The 22983-nt window shown below is 43.0% G+C and overlaps 1 protein-coding gene and 1 long non-coding RNA gene across 4 annotated transcripts in view; one reads left to right on the forward strand and one right to left on the reverse strand.

Annotated features, from left to right (window-relative positions):
- The window catches only part of atl2 (atlastin GTPase 2), a 139904-nt gene extending 136022 nt beyond the window's left edge, over positions 1-3882 (reverse strand). The window contains exon 1 of one of the 3 annotated variants that reach the window (XM_072265681.1): positions 3748-3881. In XM_072265681.1, the coding sequence (XP_072121782.1) occupies positions 3748-3829 (82 nt within the window). In that variant the 5' untranslated portion in view covers positions 3830-3881. Of the gene's footprint in view, positions 1-3401; positions 3526-3747 lie in introns of those variants that run through there. The other 2 variants (XM_072265682.1, XM_072265684.1) reach the window with 2 other exon arrangements.
- Positions 3629-9522, forward strand: LOC140201491 (uncharacterized). Its single transcript, XR_011886879.1, has 3 exons — positions 3629-3835; positions 6897-7070; positions 7737-9522. It is a non-coding gene; the product is annotated as an uncharacterized lncRNA (long non-coding RNA).
- The last annotated feature ends 13461 nt before the right edge of the window (positions 9523-22983 follow it).

Below are 22983 nucleotides of genomic sequence, written 5' to 3' on the forward strand. Positions count from 1 at the left end.
AAGATTTGGAGTCAGGATACAAGGCAGACAGAAAACTCAGTGTCAATTCCCTTTGACTTTAGGTTTCACAAGGACTCGATCACAAAAATCAAATTACACCATGGCAGCAAATTTAGATTCAAGCAATAAAATTTTGTCCCACACCTAAAAGGCATGCTAGTGGTAGGATGAAGGTAATTGTAGATTACCCCTAGGGTAGGTGAATGGTAAGAGAATCAGAATTCTTAATCGATGGGTATTCAAGATAGAATAGGTTGCAGGGAGTAAATGGGGAAAGGGTCTGATCAGTTTGTTCTGACAGCCAGGAGAGACTTATGGTTAGAAAGTCTTCCTGTGTTATAAGGATACTAAATGCTGCCTTGATTTCAAGAGCAGTGACTCAATTGTAACATTTGACTAGCTAGCTGATTCTGACAAAATGCAAGCTTCAGTACATAGGTTACAAAGAGGTGCCAATGACATCATCCATCATTGATGATCAAGAACATGGATAATTCTCCACATTTTGGAATAATGGCACTGTATTGGAACAGCCTGGACAGAAGTGCAGGTAGTTCTCAAAATACAACACTGGAACTCAACCATGATGCAAGCAGGTCCTATAGGTTTTGCAGTATCCACCCTTGTCGCTGTTTATTGACTGGGTTTTATGATTGTGGGAGAAAGCTCAAAATGATCACCCACTCAGTTTTAGAAGATCAGTTACAAATACTTGTCTCATTGTCGACTCAAAAGCTAAAGGTTTTGCGTTGGCAAGGCTAGGGATTCTGAAGCCTCCTTCCATTACCCATCTATTGGTCTACTATCATTCACAATTGGACACAACCCCATTGCCAAATCTTGAACTGATTAAATTGGTTGTGGTTTCACAAAGTTATATTTTATTAACTTTACATTTAGAGATAAAGCATGGTAAAAGGCTCTTCTGGCCAAGTGCAGGTTCAAGGAATAGAGCACAACTACAACCCAGTTCTTCACCAGGATCATGAAGGTAACCACATGTACTGTCTCTCTCACCCCAGACAGTCCTTCCAGGCGAGGCGGCACTTCACCTGTGAGTTGGCTGGGGTGATATACTGCGTCCGGTGCTCCCGGTGTGGCCTTCTATATATTGGCGAGACCCAACACAGACTGGGAGATCATTTAGCTGAACACCTACGCTCTGTCCACCAGAGAAAGCAGGATCTCCCAGTGGCCACACATTATAATTCCACATCCCATTCTGATGTCTATCCACGGCCTCCTCTACTGTAGAGATGAAGCCACACTCAGGTTGGAGGAACAACACCTTATATTCTGTCTGGGTAGCCTCCAGCCTGATGGTATGAACACTGACTTCTCTAACTTCCGCTAATGCCCCACCTCTCCCTCGTACCCCATCCGTTATTTATTTATATACACACATTCTTTCTCTCTCTTTTTCTCCCTCTGACTATACCCCTTGCCCATCCTCTGGGTTTTTCCCCCCTCCCCCTTTTCCTTCTCCCTGGGCCTCCTGTCCCATGATCCTCTCATATCCCTTTTGCCAATCACCTGTCCAGCTCTTAGCTCCAACCCTCCCCCTCCTGTCTCCTATCATTTCGGATCTCTCCCTCCTCCTCCCACTTTCAAATCTCTTACTAGCTCTTCTTTCAGTTAGTCCTGACGAAGGGTCTCAGCCCGAAACATCGACTGTACCTCTTCCTAGAGATGCTGCCTGGCCTGCTGCATTCACCAGCAACTTTTATGTGTTCCTGTCTCTCTTGTAGCCTACCAGGCCCCTGCATCTTGAGAGCACATTACAGAGTTAAATATGTTGAGAAAGGGCTTGATTTTGCTAGTACAGGCAAACTCAATGACAGCACATTAAGTCCCCCAGACTCTACTATTATGTTAATTCCTCTGAAAATAGTTGAAAGGGATGAAGTCAATGGTCCATCCAAAGCACAGCACTGCATGGTTAAGCATCATAAAAAGTGAAAATCCAGGGGAAAAATAAATCTATAAAAGGATTTTTAAAAATTGTGCACACAGTGGCAAAGCAGTTAATGTAACATTTGCAGCACCAGCAATCCAGGTTCAATTCCACCACTGTAAGAAGTTTGTACATCCTCCCCATGACCCATGTGGGTTTCCTCCCACATTCCAAAGACCTATGAGTTGTTGAAAGTTGATTAGCACACGTTGTCCTGTTTTGTAGCTACGTCCATTACATGCTGCTTGCTTTATTTAGCACAGTGTTGCAACCTCGTCAGTTTCATCTCTCATTTTCATGTGTTCCTCACACTACTGTCAATGTGTCCTTCTTTAATATTCATTAAATCAAGATTAGTCACCTGGCTCCACTCACATTAGTGAAGACTGTCAGGCCACGAGGTTTTAGCATGTGCAGGAATACAATGCTCCAGGTGGTCTGCAGATATTGTGGTACTACCACGTTGAAACAGTAAACGCAGCCAGTCGGTGATGGAAGGGATCTTATGAGGGACCACTGGCATGAAATATTAGTTCTAGTTCTCTCAGGACAGTTGCTACCTCACTGCTAAGACGTCATGAAAGCAAAACGATTTCAGTTGGGAGCCATAATTGGATCGGAACAAGATGCTCCTCTTTTGCACGCAAGGGAATAACGGACTAGCAAGGTGGCGAAACGGGCACAAGCGGAAGATAATGCACATCCCACCCAATTTCAACCCACTATTTTGTATTTTAACTAATACAAATGCTTATCATTTCCTTAGCTTCTTTGCTAGGTAGAGGCTCCCCCCCCCACCCCACCCCATTCCCAGTAAGACCGGGGTCGACTCGAGTCACTTTTCTCCTCCCGGGGGAAGTAGGTATTTTTTTTAAAAAAAGGAGGCATGCGTCTAGGAGTGATTGCATAACACTTTGCTGCTGGAATGCAGGCCGGAGGAGGGGGGAAACGCAGGGCAGTGTTAAGGGCACAGAGCGGTGACAGAAGCCGACCGAGATGAACTTTAATAACCGTGGCAGAGGACGTTCCCCTAGCACATGGGGCGGCGCTGACGTCGGTTTATACAGGAGCGCAGCCACTGTGTTGCAGAGATTGCCTGCCTCCCTCCTGGGCCCTGGCACCTTGCAATTTATCTGGCCACAATGTCGGGAGGAAGGACATGCTTCCCGCAGGGGAGAGGTGGGGGGGGTATTGTTTACACTCACATCCCAATAGGTGTAAGGAGCAAATCTCACGCACAGACAGAATTAAAGCAAAATATCGAAACAGCAGAGTTGCGATTGCATGATCACTTGCAATCGTACCTGCCGCCAAGTTAATACCAGACGGTAAACGGTTCCTCGCCTCCGTTCACAACCCACCCTGTATGCTCACGTTAAAACTTCCTTACTCTGTCACAAAATAAAACTAAACAGCGTTTCTTTCATTCTCTCCAGTTGAAACTCACCGGCGCTCCGTCCCCGGGACCTTCGGCGCCCCAGTCGCCTTTGCTCAGATTGCTGCTCCCTTTTCAACAGCATTTTCCCAGCGCCCCCTCCAACGCGGCGCCTGGAGAGCGATCCTTCGCCCCCTCCCGCCCGCCCCGCGAGAAAGACCAGCTCACCGCGCCTGCGCGCTGACGGAGGACTCGGCGCCAGCAGTTCCCCCCGCCCTCCCTTGGCGCCAGGGAGCGCGCGCGCCGCCGTTCAAACTCTCATCGGGCGGCCCAGTTAACGAACTTTTACTTTCCCCGCCCACCCATCCCCCGGGCCGCCACCACAAGCCGGCCTCCGAGAAGCCCGCGGGAACGTTACCCTCGGTGCTGGAGTTGCCGCCATCGCCGCCGCTACCACGACGGCAGATACGCGAACCTCTCCACTCGGCACCCGCCGCCATCTTCTCGTGAGTTTAAATCCAGAACGCCACTGACGTCAAAAGGATGACAGCGGCCGTTTTTATCTGCGCGGCTCCGCCGGGGCACGGGCAGCTGGCGACGCCGCGGGGTCCTAGCGCCGTATGCGCGCCCCCCCCCCCCGTCTTACGGCCGCTGGTGACGGGGTAAACCTGTGGGTGGGGGGAAGGAAAGCATGATCGGTTACCAGCGGAAAAGAACATAATTCCACCCACACACAATGATTGCAGTTCATCTTTAACAGTTTAGGTCTTCCAAAAAAATAGATTAGATGCAAAATTAATAAAGCTCACCATTCCCAAATGAATGAGACCTGTTCCTGTGACGAAAGTCACATGCTCTTGACAGCACGCTAAAAAGAAAATATATATCGAGAAACACTTAATGTTTGGATCTGCACATAATTCCTGAATGCTGTGGATGTTGCAAGTCACGTTTGATGATGCCGTGATCTCACCGCACAATCAATATTTTTAAGAATAAATGCATAATCGATCCTATGTGCTCTTTGGGTGAAAAAAGATATTTTGTTTTCCGAAACAGGAGCTTAACCGCAATGAAATTCTGTTCCAGCCTTAGTTTCAAGGGTTGTTATGTAAGGCTTTACTAAATCGCCTTTATAACGTGAAAGGGAAAAAAAATATTTGCTACTTCACCCAGTTTGCAGTAATGAACGGCGATCATTGTGAGTACATTCATGTGACATGCAGAGAACTTCTACATAACTACTGACATTTGTGATTACAAGAGACAGGTTGTAAACTGATTCAAACAAATATAGCTACGTTTATTTGCACAGTTGTGGAAATAGGTCACATTCTTCCAATCAAGGTCAATCTCCAGCCAAATGTAGAGAAATAATACATTTGCAAGATCCTGATTTCACACGCTCCATTCATCATAATGGTTGGTTAAAAAAACGACGCAATAAAATATAAGAAAAAGGAGCAGAAGTCCAAACATCCCCTCAAGTCTGTCCGTAAGAATGTAACTAATTTGGCTAATCACCTCAATTCCATTTTCCTACAGGATGTGCATAATATCTAGCCCAACAATTCATCCATATCAGAGTTAATATAGTACAAAGGTCTGGCCCAAAGATTTACAGCCTTTTGAAAGAAAAAGTTCGTCATTATCCCTTTCCTTTCCTTGCCACTCTGTTCCTTGGTTCTAGATTCACCCAGCAGGGGAAACAGCACTTGAGATGAAGCAGAAAATGTCGGAATACTCAGCAGTACAGATGGCATCTGCAGAAAAAGAGCCAGTTAACCTTTCGGGTCTGAGAATCTCCATCTATCCTACCCTATTGAGGACATCTACAAAAGACAGTGCCCCAGGAAGACGGTATTCATCATTAAGGACTCTCACCATCTGGGACATGGCCTCATCTCATTGCTACCATAAGGGAGAAAGTACAGGAGCCTGCTGACCGGCACAGCCATTTAGGAACAACTTCTTCCCCTCCTGCATCAGATTCCTGATTGGTCCATGAACACTACCTCACTATTCTTCTCATGCACAACTTACTTATTTTATTTTTTATTGTAACTTTCTGAAATGTTTCTGTCTTGAACTGTACTGCTGCTACAGAACAACAAATTACACAACAATATGTCAATGATAAGAAACTTAATTCTGATTCTGATCCAGCCCTCGGGAATATTAAATGCTTCCATAAGATTACCTCTCATTCTTCTAAACTCTAGAAGCAGTACAGCAATCTTCTTAGCAACACACACAAAATGCTGGAGGGACTTGAGTTAAGAGTACAGTTGACATTTCAGGCTGAGACTCTTCAACAGGACAGAGGCCCCCAACCCAACATGGATCATAGCATGCCTGCTGCCTCTGTTCTTTCCCACACCAACTCCAGCACTTCCTCCGTTGGGAGACGGTAAAAAGCAACACCATGGCATGAGGGCCTGTTCCAAGGACACGCAGCTCCCCCACCGTTGGTCTTACCGATGAACTGGACTTGCAGTATCTTGTATTACCCATGTCCAACAAGGCCTTGCAATCAGAAGAAAAGACACATATCTGCACCATCTGTTGGACCCAGAAAGGCTGCTGCGACCAAGAGCACTGCCATCTTATCAAAAGTCTTAAATGGAGATAGATAAATTTTTGAAAGATTGTGAGATTGAGGGCTGTGGGAAACGGGCGCAGAAGAGGCATTGTAACGTGGGGCAGATCAGCCATGATGATATTGAATGGCAGGGCAGGCTTGAGCATTCAGTGATTTTCTCCTATTTCCTTATATTCTCATACTTAATTAAATACAATCATTACATTTATTGATTGCACAATCTGACCATTACAAAATAAATTTGTTCACACATCTATTAACTTTTAAAAGTCCCCCTGGCTTAAAGTGCAAGAGATTCCAGGGTTTAATTCTGTTTAGGTCAGTTAAACATCAATGCAGAAAAATTCTAAAATTCGACCACATTTTATTTCCGGATACGATTATTTCCATCATCTAATCAAAACTGGCATAAGCCAGTGAAACATTATCAACCTAATACATAATAAACTCAACACAATAAACCGACTGTACCTCTTCCTAGAGATGCTGCCTGGCCTGCTGCGTTCACCAGCAACTTTGATGTGTATTGCTAAAACATCCCACAGTTTTTCACAGGGGCATCTTTGAACAAAATTTGACAAAATTTAGAATAAACAACTGAAAACTTGGTCAGAGAGGTACAATGGATACTGGTTAATTGGGGAATCAGTTAATCGGGACAGCCGCTTACTTGGGACAACTCTTAAAGAACAAAAACGAATTGAGAAAATAGTAGGGATTCCATTCATTTATTTGGGACACTATGACATTTAATTGGGACAGGAGACTGTTGCCAAACAGTTTATAACCGTGTTAGTCATGTGCACTTCTTTGGCCATTAGACACGACACCGTGCTTAGACCAAACAGTTTTTAAATCGCGTCAGTTGTGTGTCTTTGTGTTCAAAAAGCAGTGATTTTTTTCTCACTGTTAGTTGCTGAGAAATAAACAATAAGACAATTCAAAATTGTTTTTCCTCACTGCAGTTTCAAACATTCAGGCTTGGAGATGCCAGAAGCAGCTGGGAGTGAAAATGAAATGATTTCACAACTTCAACAAGTTAGGAACTACAAAGAATATGAAGATATTGACAATCATTAGGAATGTGACAATAAAAATGAAGATTTGGAGGATACAATTTTCAAAAGGATTATATGAAGGTTTGTAATTGGTGTCAGCGCTGATTTTGTTCATTTTTAGAGTCAATCAAAAGAACATGTGAGCTAACACTGAATGATTTCCTCCAGCAATAACTATTAGGAACTGATACACAGTTTAAAAGTATTGACAATGTTCTAATTTGTTCTGTATTTCATTTAAATACATAATTTGTTGTTCAATTAAAGGGTAGTTTGTGAATTTTTTATACATTTCTAAATATGTCCATGAAATTTCAGCTGATTGGGGCAGCCATTTGATTGGGCCAAAATGTACTGGTCCCAATGTGTCCTAATTAATAAGAAGTCACTGTGTATCAAAGGAGGAGAGAGTTGGAGGCTTAACAATGGAATTTCAGAACTTAAAACCTCAGTGACTGAAGTTATAGCCTTCAGTACCAGAGTACGTTGAGTTAACACCATGGAAGGAGGTCTGTTAGCCCATTTCATTTATGCCAACTGAGATGTCTGTCCGAGCTAGTCTTATTTGCCTGTGTTTGGCAAATATTTCTCTTAGCCTTTTTTTTTAGTCCATGTACCTGTCCAAATAACTTTTAAACATTGTAATTGTACCACCTCTGCAGATCATCCCATACACCTACTACCTAGAAGCTTCCCCTCAGTCCCTTTAACATTTTTTCTCTCTTACCTTCAATCTATTCTCTCCAGTTTTAGACTCTTCTACTCTGGAACTCTGCTGGAGAAGGCTTCAGGAGTAAACCCCAAGGAAACGTCTGGAGCTGGAGTCCTAAAGCAGCCCTACGTTGAGTTCAATGTTGACTGGCAACTCTTGTGATGCCACTGATGCCAAACTGTATTGGCGTCTACCATTTCTTTTGATTCATCAGCTACGTGGAGAGGAGGAACCTGCTGCATGGGCAACAACTTGCTCTCCATATGGTACTAGCCAGTATCCACGTCCATGTTCAACTCTGACCAACAGAGGACCTCACTCTAGGAAAAAGACATCTCATCTACTTTCTTCATGATTTTATATAACCTTCATAATCTCACCACTCAACATCCTACTCTCCAAGGAAAAAAGAGCATATCGAACATCTTCTCACTCTCAAGCTGTCAAGTCGTCCTCACAAAACCACTCTGTGTCCTCTCCAGTTCAGTAACATCTCTACAGCTCGGTGACCAGACCTACACACAAAAGTAGTCAGAATTAGAGAGTCAGAGATCTTAGGAGGTTGGAGGAGACTACAGAGATAGGGAGAGGACTATATATTGATTGGAAATGCACCGTTCTGGAAAAGACCACTCTAAGAAATATATTAATGACAACATTAAGAACTTTTATCAAATTATCAAACAAGGACACATGTCAGGATACTATTTCTGGATTTCAGCTTGCCATTAAACACTATTGTGCCACAGACCTTGGTGAACAAATTCCTAGTCCTTGGTCTAAATACACTGTTGAGTGACTGGGCGTTGGACTTTCTAACTAACAGACCTCAGATAGTCAGGGTGCACAACTGTTCCATCATCCTCAACAGGGGTGCCGTCTCAGGGCTGTGTGCTGAGCCCATTGCTGTACACCCCGCTCACACCTGAGTAATCGCCAAGTTCACCGATGACAAGACATTGACATCACCAATAATGATGAGACAGCCTGCAGAGAGGAAGTGGAAGAGTTTGAAGCCTGATGCCAGGCACATAACCTCTTCTTCAATGTCAACAAGACAAAAAAGATGGTTATCAGCCAAAGGAGAACTCGCAGCACTCATACCTCTCTTTGCATTGGCAGCACAGCATTGGAAACAAGTTCCTGGGAATGCACATCTTGCACAACCTCTCATGGTCCCAGAACAGATCCTACATTACCAAGAAAACTTACCAACACCTCTACTTTCTCTGGAGATGGAAGAAAGCTGGACTCATGATGTTCTACAGATGCGCAGAAGAGAACATTCAGACATGCTGCAATATTGCATGGTACAGAAACTGCAGTGTGGTGGACAGGAAGGCACTAGAGTAGGAAGTCAAAACTGCCCATGCATCACCAGCACCTGCCTACCTGCCATCAAGGATATATTTATAGAAAGGTGCCAGAAAAGGGCCAGCAATATCATGAAGAATCCCAACCACCTTGCTAATGAGCTCCCATCACAGAGGAGGCTACGTAACATCACCACACTCACAATCAGTTACTTTCCCCAAGCAGTAAGGCTGATCAACACCTCCACCCACTAACCTATCCTATCACAACCCCCACCACCACTGCTTTATTATTTCCTATCAGAGTCATCTTATGTACAGACACTCCTGTACCCAGTATCACTTTATATACTTATATACAATCAATCTATGTAAATAGGCTATCTTATGTATTTATATTTATTGTGTTTTGATTGTGTTCTTTATCTTAGTGTCTTTTTTATATGCTGCATCGGATCCAGAGTAACAATTATTTTGTTCTCCTTCACACTTGTGTACTGGAAATGACAATAAACAATCTTGAATCTTGAAATTACTATCAGGATCTTGTTCAATTCCCTTGAATATGCTAATACAGTAAGTCCTTGCTGCCTCTTTGGAACTATTCCACAGATTCAATGTCAGTTGCTGAAATTAGTTATACCTATTACATAAAATAGTTATGGTGAGTCTGCTTATCTCACCAGCATCCTCTAAAGTTAAGAGTCTTCCTCCCTTTTCTCCCCATTAACCATTCATAGAACATAGAATAGTACAGCACAGTACAGGCCCTTCGGCCCACAATGTTGTGCCGACCCTCAAACCCTGCCTCCCATATAAGCCCCCACCTTAAATTCCTCCATATACCTGTCTAGTGGTCTCTTAAACTTCACTAGTGTATCTGCCTCCATGCACCAACCACTCTCTGAGTAAAAAACCTTCCTCTAATATCCCCCTTGAACTTCCCACCCCTTACCTTAAAGCCATGTCCTCTTGTATTGAGCAGTGATGCCCTGGGGAAGAGACGCTGGCTATCCACTCTATCTATTCATCTTATTATCTTGTACACCGCTATCATGTGTCCTCTCATCCTCCTTCTCTCCAAAGAGTAAAGCCCTAGCTTCCTTAATCTCTGATCATAATGCATACTCTCTAAACCAGGCAGCATCCTGGCAAATCTTCTCTGTACCCTTTCCAATGCTTCCACATCCTTCCTATAGTGAGGCGATCAGAACTGGACACAGTGCTCCAAGTGTAGCCTAACCAGAGTTTTATAGAGCTGCATTATTACATCGCGACTCTTAAACTCTATCCCTTGACTTATGAAAGCTAACACCCCATAAGCTTTCTTAACTACCCTATCCACCTGTGAGGCAACTTTCAGGGATCTGTGGACATGTACCCCCAGATCCCTCTGCTCCTCCACACTACCAAGTATCCTGCCATTTACTTTGTACTCTGCCTTGGAGTTTGTCCTTCCAAAGTGTACCACCTCACACTTCTCTGGGTTGAACTCCATCTGCCACTTCTCAGCCCACTTCTGCATCCTATCAATGTCTCTCTGCAATCTTTGACAATCCTCTACACTATCTACAACACCACCAACCTTTGTGTCGTCTGCAAACTTACCAACCCACCCTTCCACCCCCACATCCAGGTCGTTAATAAAAATCACGAAAAATAGAGGTCCCAGAACAGATCCTTGTGGGACACCATTAGTCACAATCCTCCAATCTGAATGTACTCCCTCCACCACAACCCTCTGCCTTCTGCAGGCAAGCCAATTCTGAATCCACCTGGCCAAACTTCCCTGGATCCCATGCCTTCTGACTTTCTGAATAAGCCTACCGTGTGGAACCTTGTCAAATGCCTTACTAAAAATATAGATCACATCCACTGCACTACTCTCATCTATATGCCTGGTCACCTCCTCAAAGAACTCTATCAGGCTTGTTAGACACGATCTGCCCTTCACAAAGCCATGCTGACTGTCCCTGATCAGACCATGATTCTCTAAATGCCCAGAGATCCTATCTCTAAGAAACTTTTCCAACATCTTTCCCACCATAGACGTAAGGCTCACTGGTCTATAATTACCCGGACTATCCCTATGACCTTTTTTGAACAAGGGGACAACATTCGCCTCCCTCCAGTCCTCCGGTACCATAGAGGTCCTAGCCAGAGGCTCAGCAATCTCTTCCCTCACCTCATGGAGCAGCCTGGAGAATATTCTGTCAGGCCCCCGGGACTTATCCGTCCTAATGTATTTTAACAACTCCAACACCTCCTCTCCCTTAATATCAACATGCTCCAGAACATCAACCTCACTCATATTCAGCTTATTGTTCATCTGCAACTCAACTTCATTCCCTTGGCACACATAACCTTACCTAACTAAGATCCCAGAGGTGGATCCCTCTAGTAGGCTCTTTGACAATTTAATATATTAAAACTTTTAATCCTGGGCATGTCCTTTCCTTACAAAAGAATCGGGGGTGTCGAAACTGAGGTGATTAAAATGGTTAGAAAGAGCAAATGAAAAGTATTCTTCAGGTGGGGGAAATCCAGCGCAAAGGAATATTGCTAAAAAATCAGTAATAGCTGATTCAAAGGTGTTGTAAGAAACTGGTCTTCAAATAAAGACATGGTCTTACTAATGTTGAGTGCAAGGTTGTTGCTACAACAACTCACTCCTGTAGGCCTCCACGTCACCATCTGAAATTTTGCCAACAATAGTTGTGTTGTTGGCAAGTTCATAGATAGCATTTGAGCATTGCCTAGCCACAGAGTCATGGGTGTAGAGAGAGTGGAGCAGTGGGCAAAGCATGCATCTTTGAGGCGTGGCAGTTGATTTTCAGTGATATTAAACCTGATTCTGATTCTGAAGAGAGGAATGACGGAATCTGTTTACTATCACTGACATATGTCATGAAATTTGTTGTTTTGCAGCAGCAGTACAGTGCGATACATAATGAAATAAAGCTATGACTTACAAAATATATCTATACTATACAGTATTTTGACTATATCTATATACATGTTTAGACTGTGCAAAAGTATTAGGCACATATATATAAATTCTGTAAAGCAAAGATGCTTTCAAAAATAATGAAATGACAAATTTCTAAACATCAGAAAAGTATTATAAAGAACAGTAAACAGTAAAAAACTACATCAAATCAATATTTGGTGTGACCAGCCTCTGCCTTTAAAACTATAAACTGTCATGCAGTTTTATAAGAAAATCTGCTGGTAGGTTGTTCCAAGCATCTTGGAGAACTTGCCACAGGTCTCCTGCAGCCTTTGGCTGTCTCACTTGCTTTTGTCTCTCTAGGTAATCAAAAGCAGCCTCAACACCCAGGTTGGGGAGCGAGAGATTTTTTTAAAAAGTAGCTTTCACAGGATTTTAGCTTTTATGGTATCACAGTCAGCGCAGGAGGCCTCACACGGGTTGGGGAATGAAAGGTTTAATAAAAGAAGCCTTCGCAGGATTTTGGCTTTTGCAGCAGCACAGTCATGGTTCATCAGCATGGGGAAATAAAAATAAGGAAGGGACATGCAGAGCAGCCATTGTTGGAGTGGTCATTGTATGAATGGACGAGTGTTACAGTGGGGAGGCTTTGGCTCATCAGACTTGGGTGAGGTAAGTATCTGGTGAGCTTCTTCATTCTTAATTCTTCATCTATTAGTCCCATAGTTAGAGTAGTGAGGATGGCTCCAGGGGCAGTGTTGTGTTCTTTGTGTGAGATGTGGCGATACTGGGATACTTACAGCCTCTCAGATAGCCACATCTGTACAGGTGCACCGAGCTGCAGCTGCTCAGAGAATGTGTCAAGGAAATGGAGCTGCAGCTTGATGACCTTCAGCTCATACGGGAAACTGAGGAGATGATAGATAGGAGCTACAGGGAGGTAGTCACCTCTAAGTTGCAGGAGGCAGGTAAATAGGTGACTGTCAGGAGAGAGAAGGGAAATGGGCAGACAGTACAGAGTACCCTGTTGCTGTTCCCCTCGTTAAAAAGTATACCATTTTGGATATTGTTGAGGGAGATAACCTACGGAAGGGGGAGCCGCAATGTCCGGGTCTCTGGCACTGAGTCTGGTGCTGTGGTTCAGAAGGGAAGGGGACAGAAGAGGACTGCAGTAGTCATAGGGGATTCCATAGTTAGAAGAGTAGACACAAGAGTCTGTGCATGTGATAGAGAACCCCAGATGGTACTGTATGTTTCCTCCCAGGTGCCAGAGTCAGGGATGTCTCAGATCAGGTCCACACATTTTGAAGGGGAAGCGGAAGCCGCCAGAAATCTTTATACATATTGGCGCCAATGGCGTAGGTAGGAAAAGCAAGGAGATTCTGAAGAGAGATGTAGGGAGCTAGGTAGAAAGCTGAAAAGCTATCTCTGGATTGCTGCCTGTGCTATGCACCAGTGAGGGTAAGAATAGGATGATTTGGCAGATGACTATGTGCCTGAGAAACTGGTGCAGGGGGCAGAGTTTCAGATTTCTGGATCATCGGGATCTCTTCTGAGGAAGGTATGACTTGTAGAAAAGGGATGGACCCGAAGGGACCAATATCCTCGCGGGCAGGTTTGCTAGAGTTGTTGGGGAGGGTTTAAACTACTTTGGCAACCAGAGTGAGGGGGCTAAGGACAAAGCTGTTGGTATAGAAACAGAGACAGTATGTAGTGAGACTGTCAGGAAGAACAGACAGATGATAGGGCAAAGTTATAGTCAGTGGGATGAGTTGCAGTGTAAAAGGGGGACAAAATTGAAAAGGGTGACCAATATTTGAATGCACGCAGTATGCAGAATAAGATAGATGATCATGTAGCGCAATTAGAGACTGATAGATATAACGTTATGGACATCATTGAATCATGGCTAAAAGAAGATTATAGTTGGGAGCATAACATCCAAAGATACACATTGTATCAAAAGGACAGGCAAGTAGATAGAGAGGGTTACGTGTCTGTATTCATAAAAAAATGAAATTAAATCCTTAGAAAGAGGTGCTATAAGATTAGAAGATGTAGAATCTTTGTGGATAGAGTTAAGAAACTGCAAGGTTACAAAGACGCTGTAGGGAGTTATATACAGGCCTCCGAACAGTAGCCAGAATGTTGGCTACAGATTGTCAAAAGGGGAACGTTACAATAGCCATGGAGGATTTCAATATGCAGGTAAATTTTGAAAATCAAGTTGGTGTTGGAGAGTAGCTAGTGGTTGAACCCACTAGGAATCAGCTATTCTGGATTGGGTGTTGTGTACTGAACCTGATTTGATTAGGGATCTTAAGGTAAGGGAACCGTTAGGAAATAGTGATCACGACATGATAGGATTCACCCTGCAGCTTGAGCGAGAGAAGCTAAAGTCAGATGTATCAGTATTACAGTGGAGTAAAGGGAATTACAGAGGCATGATAGAGAAGCTGGCCATAGCTGATTGGAAGGGTACACTAGTAGGGATGACGGCAGAGCAGCTATGGCTGAAATTTCTAGGAGCAATTTGGAAGGTGTGGGATAGATATATCACAAAAAGAAAGAAATTCTAAAGGCAGGATGATGCAACCATGGCTGACAAGGGAAGTCAAAGCCAACATAAAAGGAAAAGAGAGGGCATATAATAGAACAAAAATTAGTGAGAAGTTAGAGGATTGGGGAACTTAAAAACCAAAAGAAGGCAACTCAGAAATTTATCAGGGGGGGGAGATGAAATATGAAAGTAAGTTAGCCAACAATATCAAAGAGGATACCAATCTTTTCTCAGATATATAAGAAGTAAAGGAGAAGCGAGAGTAGATATTGGACCATGGGAAAATGACGCTGAAGAGCTAGTAATGGAAATGGCGGATGAACTGAATGTGTATTGTGCATCAGTCTTCACTGTTGAAGTCTCTAGCAGCGTACGGATACTTGAGAGTGTTGGGGCAGAAGTGAATGCGGTTGCTATTACTAGCAGAAGGTGCTTGGAAAACTGAAAGGTCTGAAGATAAATAAGTCAACAGAACCAGATGGACTACGCCCCAGGGTTCTGAAAGACATAGCTGAAGAGATTGTAGGGACATTAGTAAATGATCTTTCAAGAGGGCTGGAAAATTGCACTCTTTAAGAAGGGGGAGAGGCAGAAGAAAGGAGAAATTATTGGCCAGTTAACCTGACTTCAGTGGTTGGAAAGATGTTGGAGTTGATTGGTAAGGATGTGATTTCAGGGTACTTAGAGGCAGATGATAAAAAAGATCAAAGTCAGTATGGTTTCCTTAAGAGGAAATCTTGCCTGAAAAATCTGATGGAATTCTTTGAGGAAATAACAAGCAGGATAGACAAAGGAGAATCAGTGGATGTTGTGTTCTTGGATTTTTGGAAGGCCTTTGACAAGATGCCGCACACAAGGCTGCTTAACAAGATAAGAGCCCATGATAATACAGGAAAACTGCTAGCATGGATGGAGCTTTGGCTGATTGGTAGGAGGGAAAGAGTGGAATAAAATGAGCCTTTTCTGATTGGCTGTTAGTGACTAGTGGTGTTCCACAAGGGTTGGTGTCGAGACCACTTCTTTTTACTTTGTACGTCAATGATTTGGATAATGGAATTGATGGCCTTTTAGCCAAGTTTGCAGATGATATGAAGATAAGTGGAGGGGAAGTTAGTGTTGAGGAAGCAGAGAGGCTGCAGAAGGATTTGGACAGATTAGGAGAAAAGGTAAAGAAGTGACAAATGGAATACAGAGTTGGGGACTGTATGGTCATGCACTTTGGTAGAAGAAATAAAAGCATAGACTATTTGCTAAATGTGGAGAAAATTCATAGCTTCAAGGTGCAAAGGGAATTGGGAGTCCCTGTGCAGGCTTCCATATAGGTTAACTTGCAGGTTGAGTTGGTGGTGAGGAAGACAAATGAAATGTTAGCATTAATTTTGAGAGGACTAGAATTTAAAAGCAAGGATGTAATGCTGAGGCTTTATAAAGCACTGGTGAAGCCTGACTTGCAGTATTGTGAGCAGTTGTGGTGACATTGGAGAGTATTAGATTTTTTTTTATATAGATTTTGTCTTATATGAAAAATTACTATTTTTCAATGTTACAAACAAATTGATTTGTACGAATATAGGGTAAGGAGTCTTTATACGCGATTTAGTTTAATGTATTGACATATATATTTTTTCCTGTACTTTGTATTCTTATATATAAGTTAATAGAAATATTGGAAAAAGAAAGGAGAGTATTCAGATGAGTTGAATGAATGATTCTAGGAATGAAAGGCTTATTGTATGGGGAGTCATTGATGGCTGTGGGCCTTTACTCACTGGTATTTAGGAAAATAAGGTTGGGCGGGGAGTAGTTCTCATTGAAACCTGTCAAATGTTGAAAGGCCTAGATTGAGTGGATGTGGAGAGGATGTTTCCTATGGTGAGGGAGTCTAGGACCAGAGGACGTACCTCAGAACAGAAGAATGTCCATTTAGAATAGAAATAAAAAGGAATTTCTTTAGACAGAGGGTGGTGAATCTGTGGAATTCTTTGCCGTGGGCAGTTCTAGAGGCCAGGTCATTGGGTGTACTGTATTTAAGGTGAAAGTTGATGAGTGCTTGATTAGTCAGGGTGTGAAAAGTTACAGGAAGAAGGCAGAAAAATGGGATTGAGTGGGAAATGGATCAGCCAGCCATAATGAAATGAGGGAGCAGACTCAGTGGGCCAAATGATCTAATTCTGCTCCTATGTCTTATGGTCTTATGATGATATTAAGATCAGGGCTCTGGGGAGACCATACCATCTGAACCATGTAACAATCTAGGGTGCCTAAGACTTTTGCACAGTACTGTATAAATATACATATAAAAGAGACCAAAAATAATTAAGGCAGTGTTCGATGTCCATTCAGAAATCAGATGCTGGAGGGTAATGTTCTAAAACTTTGAGTGTGTGACTTCAGTCTCCTGTATCTCCTCCTTGATGGTAGCAACGAGAAGAGGGCATATCCTGGGTGTTGGAGGTCCTTAATGTGAATGCTGCCTTTTTGAGGCATCACTTTTTGAAGGTGTCATCGATGCTGGCGAGTCAGTGCCCATGATGGAGCTGGCTGAGTTGACAACTTATGCAGCTTTTTACGATCTTGTGCAGTGGCCCCTTCATACAGACAGTGATGCAACCTGTTAGAATGCTCACCATGGTACATTGATAGAGATTTACCAGGGTCTTTAATGACATAACAAATCTCTTCAAACTCCTGATGAAATATAGCCATTGTCATGCCTTCTTTGTAATTGCATCAGTATGTTGGGGCTAGGATAGATCTTCAGAGATGGCAACACACAGGAACTTGAAGCTGCTCACCTTTTCCACTGCTGATCCCTCAATGAGGACTGGCGTGTATGCCCTCGACTTCCTCTTCCTGAAGTCTACAATCAATTCCCTGGTCTTACTGATGTTGAGTGCAAGGTTTTTGTTGCAACACCACTCAATCAGCTAATCTATCTCACTCCTCTACGCCTCCTGCACCATCTGAAGTTCTGCCAACGATAGTGTCATGGACAAATTTATAGCTGCTGTTTTAGCTGTACCTAGCCACACAGTCATGGGTGTGGAGGGAGTAGAGCAGTGGGATAAGCACACCTCCATGAGGTGTGCCAGTGTTGATTGTCAGTGAGGAAGAGATGTTATTTCTGATCCGGACTGACAGTGACCTCCCGATGAGGAGGTCATGAATCAATTGGCAGAGGGAGGTACACAGCCCAGGGTCTGAAGCTTGTGGAGAGAAGGAAGGGCAGGAGGGAGCGTGGTAGGGAAGGCCAGCAGGAAATGAGAACACACTTGCTCAAAAAACTAACTCAATTAAAGACTGAGAAAGTGAGATGGATAGATTTCCGTTAGACAAGGATGTTAAACAAAGATAAGATCCAGATTAGGTGTGAGTGAAATGGCTCAACAAGCCAGTCAGATGGACCAAAGCACTACAACAAAGTACAATTAAAATAAACAAGTCAGACCATCTGGTAAACACAGACTGCCACATCTATTTCACAAGTTACAACTCTGCAAAATTCTATTCGACATCTGGAGCATACCAAAATTAGAAGTGTCTCACATTCTAGTCAAAAACTGCAAAGTATAGCATCCTCACAGAATTGTTCCTAACAGCCAACATCCTAGACTCCAATATCAGCATCCTTGAACATGTCCTGTACTATTGTAGAACAGACTGACTGTGATATGCATTCTTGAAGGAAATTGCTTGCAATTCTGAACATTGAATCTACATACCATGAAATTTTATGGCATTAGTTCAAAAATGAGCAATGAATCCTCACGTTGCTCGTCACCTATTTATATTGAGTCATTGGAAATTCAATATTGTTCAATGTTCAATGCCATGAAAATTCTGAAAAAGGAAACAAGGGGAATGGAAAGAGAATAAAGAGCAAAGATCGTGAAAAATTGTGGTCTGGTCTTCTTATAGCAGACTACCGTTAGCACACACTTCATTGGAAATTGCATTGCTTATGTTAACCAATAAAATAGCCCCTATTCAAGTAATGCGATACCCGCCAATAAATTATTTATTGAAAGAATGTAATAAATAATTTATGACAGCAAGTCAGTCACACTTGCAAAATAATTTAACATGCTTCTTGTTAAAATGTGAGGAAAATATTCCATTAGATTTTTTATTTAACAAAAGTGGTTGTCACTTCCTGTTTCTCATTTCCCTTATTTTTGTATTTATCTTTTTTATCATGGCTGACTTACTATCCCTCTCAACCCCATTCTCTTGCTTTCTCCCCATAGCCATTGATACTCTTAATAATCAAGAACCAATCAATCTCTGCTTTAAATATACCCAAAGACTTGGTCTCCATAGCAGTCTGGGGCAATGAGTTCCACAGATTCACCACCTTCTGGCTAAAGAAATTCCCCTTCTCTTTTCTAATGGGATGTCTTTGCATTCTGAGGCTGCGTCCCCTGTCCTAGATTACCCCACCACAGGAAACATCCTCCCCATATCCACTCTATCTAGGCCTTTCAATATTCATTAAGTTTCAATGAGATTCCCCTCAATCTTCTAACCTCCAGTGAGTACAGGCCCAGATTCATCAAAAGCTCCTCATACATTAACCCTTTCATTCCTGGGATTATTCTTGTGAACCTCCTCTGGACCCTCTCCAAATGCCAGCACATGCTTTCTTAGATAAGAGGCGGGAAACTGCTTACAGTACAATCTGACCAATGCCGAATAAAGCCTCAGCATTACATACTTGCTTTTATATTCTAGTCCTCTCAAAATGAATGCTAACTCTACATTGTTGTCTTCCTTTAGGGACTCCTGCATAAGGACTACCAAATCCCTTTGCACCTCCAATTTCTGAATTTGCTCCCCATTTCGAAAATAGACTACACCTTTATTCCTTCTACCAAAGTGCATGACCATACACTTCTCTACCCTGTATTCCAACTGCCACTTCTTTACTCATTCTCCTAATCTATCTAAGTCTTTCTGCAGACTTCCTGCTTCCTCAGCACATCAGTGAGGATAGGAGAGAGGTGTTGGAGTTGGTGCACTCATGAAGATTCATTACATCAGGTGTACCTGTGGTCATATTTAAGGTGTGATGGGTGTTAATCGTGACGTTGATGTCACTTTCTGCAGGGCATTCTACAATACTGATGACCAGAATGAAGCATTAAAGAATGGTGAATGAACTGAAGCCACAAACCTAAATGCACGTTGACTAAAGTTATGGAAGGAAATGGTCAATGGCTTCACCAAGGATTCCTTCAATTAGCGAAGAGGCAAAGCTCTCTGCTAGTCTGGCATGAATCAACTTGGAGGTGAGGGTTTCAATAACATAGATGGAAAGGCAGTAGAAGAATTGACCACAGCATAATTAGAAGGAATGGTGATAAGCGATGATGAAGCAGGTGAAGAAGAAAGGGTGAAGGTGAATTGGGACATACCCAGACTCAGTGAGGTTTACTGGAGTGGGAAGTAATTAATTGCTTAGTGGCTAGATAATTTTAATGTGACACTGTTAATAAATTATTTCAATATACAGTACTGGGGACAATAATGGTACTCTAGTGTTATTACTCTTCAGCCAGTTCATCTGGAGTGGCAGGAGAGGCGGATGGCAAAGTTGTTGCCTGAATGATAACATGATGGTTGCTGGAGAAGAGAACCAGCAACCTGGCTATGATCAACCAAACTCAGGGCCCAGAGCATCGTCAATGATAAAGATCTGGAGTTTCACAGAGAAATTGATCATGCACAGCTCAGCCTAATGTTCTCATCGATAAACTCATGGAACTTGGCCTTGGAACTGCAGAATCTGTAAACACAGCCCACACCATAACGGGCTTATCAGTTCCTTCCATCCATCCAGCCCATCTTCATGGTGCACTGCACCAGGAAGGCTAGTCATATCGTCAGGGATGCCTGCCATCTTTTTTATTTTTTTCTAGGAAAAGATACAAAAAGGTTAAAAGCCCAGACAACCAGACTCAAGAACAGCTAATTCCTCACTGCTGAATCAACCACAAAATGCTGGAGGAACTCAGCAGTTCAGGCAGGATATATGCATAGGAATAAAGAGTCAATGTTTCTGGCCAAGATCCTTCTTCAGGACTGGGTCTCAGCCTAAAACTTTGACTCTTTATTTTCCTCCATAGATGCTGTCTGAACTGTGGAGTTCCTCCAGCATTTTGTGTGTGTTACACTGGAATTCCAGTATCTGCACAATCAGATGCACCTCAGTTCTGGCAGGGTTGGCAGGCCATTATTTCCCACAAAGCAAAACCTAACATTATGAATGGCTGTGATGCTTCACTCCCAGATGAGCTCAATGACTTTTATACACACTTTGAAAGGGAGAACAAAACTACCCTGTGCAAATTCCTGCAGCGTCTGGTGACCCTGTGGTCTCTGTCTCAGAGGCTAACATCAGAACATCTTTCAAGAGAGTGAAGCATCGCAAGGCAACAGACATTGGTGTACATGGTGGGACTCTGAAAACCTGTGCCAACCAACTAGCAGGAGAGTTCAAGGACATTATCAATCTCTCACAGCTGCATTTGGAAGTTCCCACCTGCTTCAAAAGGATGACAGTCCATGCCAGAGCCAAAGAAGAGCAGGGCGAACTGCCTCAATGACTATCGCACAGTGGCACTCACGTCACATCTACTGTGAGGAAGTGTTTTGAGAGTTTGGTCAAGGCTAGAATGAACTCCTGCCTGAGCAAGGACTTGGGCCCACTGCAATTTGCCGATTGCCACAATAGGTCTACAGCGGATGCAATCTCACTCACTCTCCACTCAGCCTTCGATCACCTGGAAAATACCAATAATTATGTCACTGCTGTTTATTGATTACAACTCAGCATTCAACACAATCATACCTTCAATCCCAATTCACAAGCTCCAGAACCTGGGCCTCTGTACCTCACTCTGCAAATGGATCTTCAAATTCCTCACCAGGAGACCAGTCTTCACGGGTCGGAAATAACATCACCTCTTCACTGGCAATCAACACTGGCACACCTCAAGGATGCATGGTTAGCCCATTGCTTTACCCTCTCTGTACTCATGACTGTGCGGCTAGGCACAGCTCAAACGCCATCTATAAGTTTGTTGACAGCACAACTATCGTTGACAGAATTTCGATGCTGATGAATGAGATAGATCAGGTGGTATCACAGCAATAACCTTGTACTCAACATCAGTCAGACCAAAGAATTGATTGTGAACTTTAGGAAGGGGAAGTCAAGGCAACACACACCAGTCAGAAATGGACAGGTGAGGGGTTTCAAGCTCCTGAGTGACAACATCTCTGAGGATCGATCCTGGGCCCTACATATTGATGTAATTACAAAGAAGGCACAACAGCAGCAATATTTCATTAAGAGTTTGAGGAAAATTGGTATGTTAGTAAAGACACTCACAAATTTGTACAGATGTACTGTGCAGAGCATTCTGACTGGTTGCATCACCGTCTGGTATGGAGGGGCCACCGCTCAGGATTGGAAAAAGCTGCAGAAAGTTGTAAACTCTGCCAGCTCCATCGTGGGCACTGGCCTCCCCAGCATCCAGGAAGGACACCTTCAAAAGGCAACGCCTCAGAAAGGTACATCAGAAACTCTGGATGATGAGGGTCATCATCAATGACCCCCCCCCAATCACTGAGGACATCATGCCCTCTTCCCATTGCTACCATCAAGGAAGAGGTACAGGAGTTTGAAGACGACATTCAATATTTCAGGAACAGCTTCCCCTCCGCCATCAAATTTCTGAATGGACAATAAACTGAAGTATTTTTTTCCTCTCTTTTGGCATACTTATTTAATTTAGTTTTCTTTTTTTATACTTCTTTCTGTAATTTATAATTTTTATTATTTTGTATCACAATGTACTGCAGCAACAAAACAACAAATTTCATGGCACCTGCCAGTGATATTAAACCTGATTCTGATTCTGAACCGATCACCTCTGTAATATCCCCTTCCCAGGCAGTGGGAAGTGTAGACAGAGTCCATGGAAGGGAGGATGGTATCCATGATATGCTAAGCTATGTCTATCACTCACTGCAGTTTCTTGAGGTCACAGAGAGACGAGTTGTCACAATACATTTGGATAGTTCAAAGGTTTCAAAGGTACACTTAACGTCAGAGAAATGTATACAATATACATCCTGAAATTTCTTTTAGTTGCTGATAAGGTCTGTGATAGTGGTGACATACTCACCTAGGCTGGCTGCTGAAATCTTTGAACATAGACCAGTCTACAGACTCGAATCAGTCAGCTTGAAGCTCAGCTATTCCCTCAGACCAGCAGTGTATGACCCTCTGTACTGGACCCTCCTGTTTCAATTTATATTTGTATTCAGGGAGAAGGAGCACAGCCTGGTGGTTCAGACTTACCAGAAGTGGGTAGGTGATGTCTTGGTAGAAGAGCAATAATGCATCATCATTATCTTCATTATTGTACGTTAAAATACTTTCTAAACAGTGG

This window comes from Mobula birostris, chromosome 8 (genome assembly GCF_030028105.1).
Source record: "Mobula birostris isolate sMobBir1 chromosome 8, sMobBir1.hap1, whole genome shotgun sequence".
Classification (NCBI taxonomy): Eukaryota; Metazoa; Chordata; class Chondrichthyes; order Myliobatiformes; family Myliobatidae; genus Mobula; species Mobula birostris.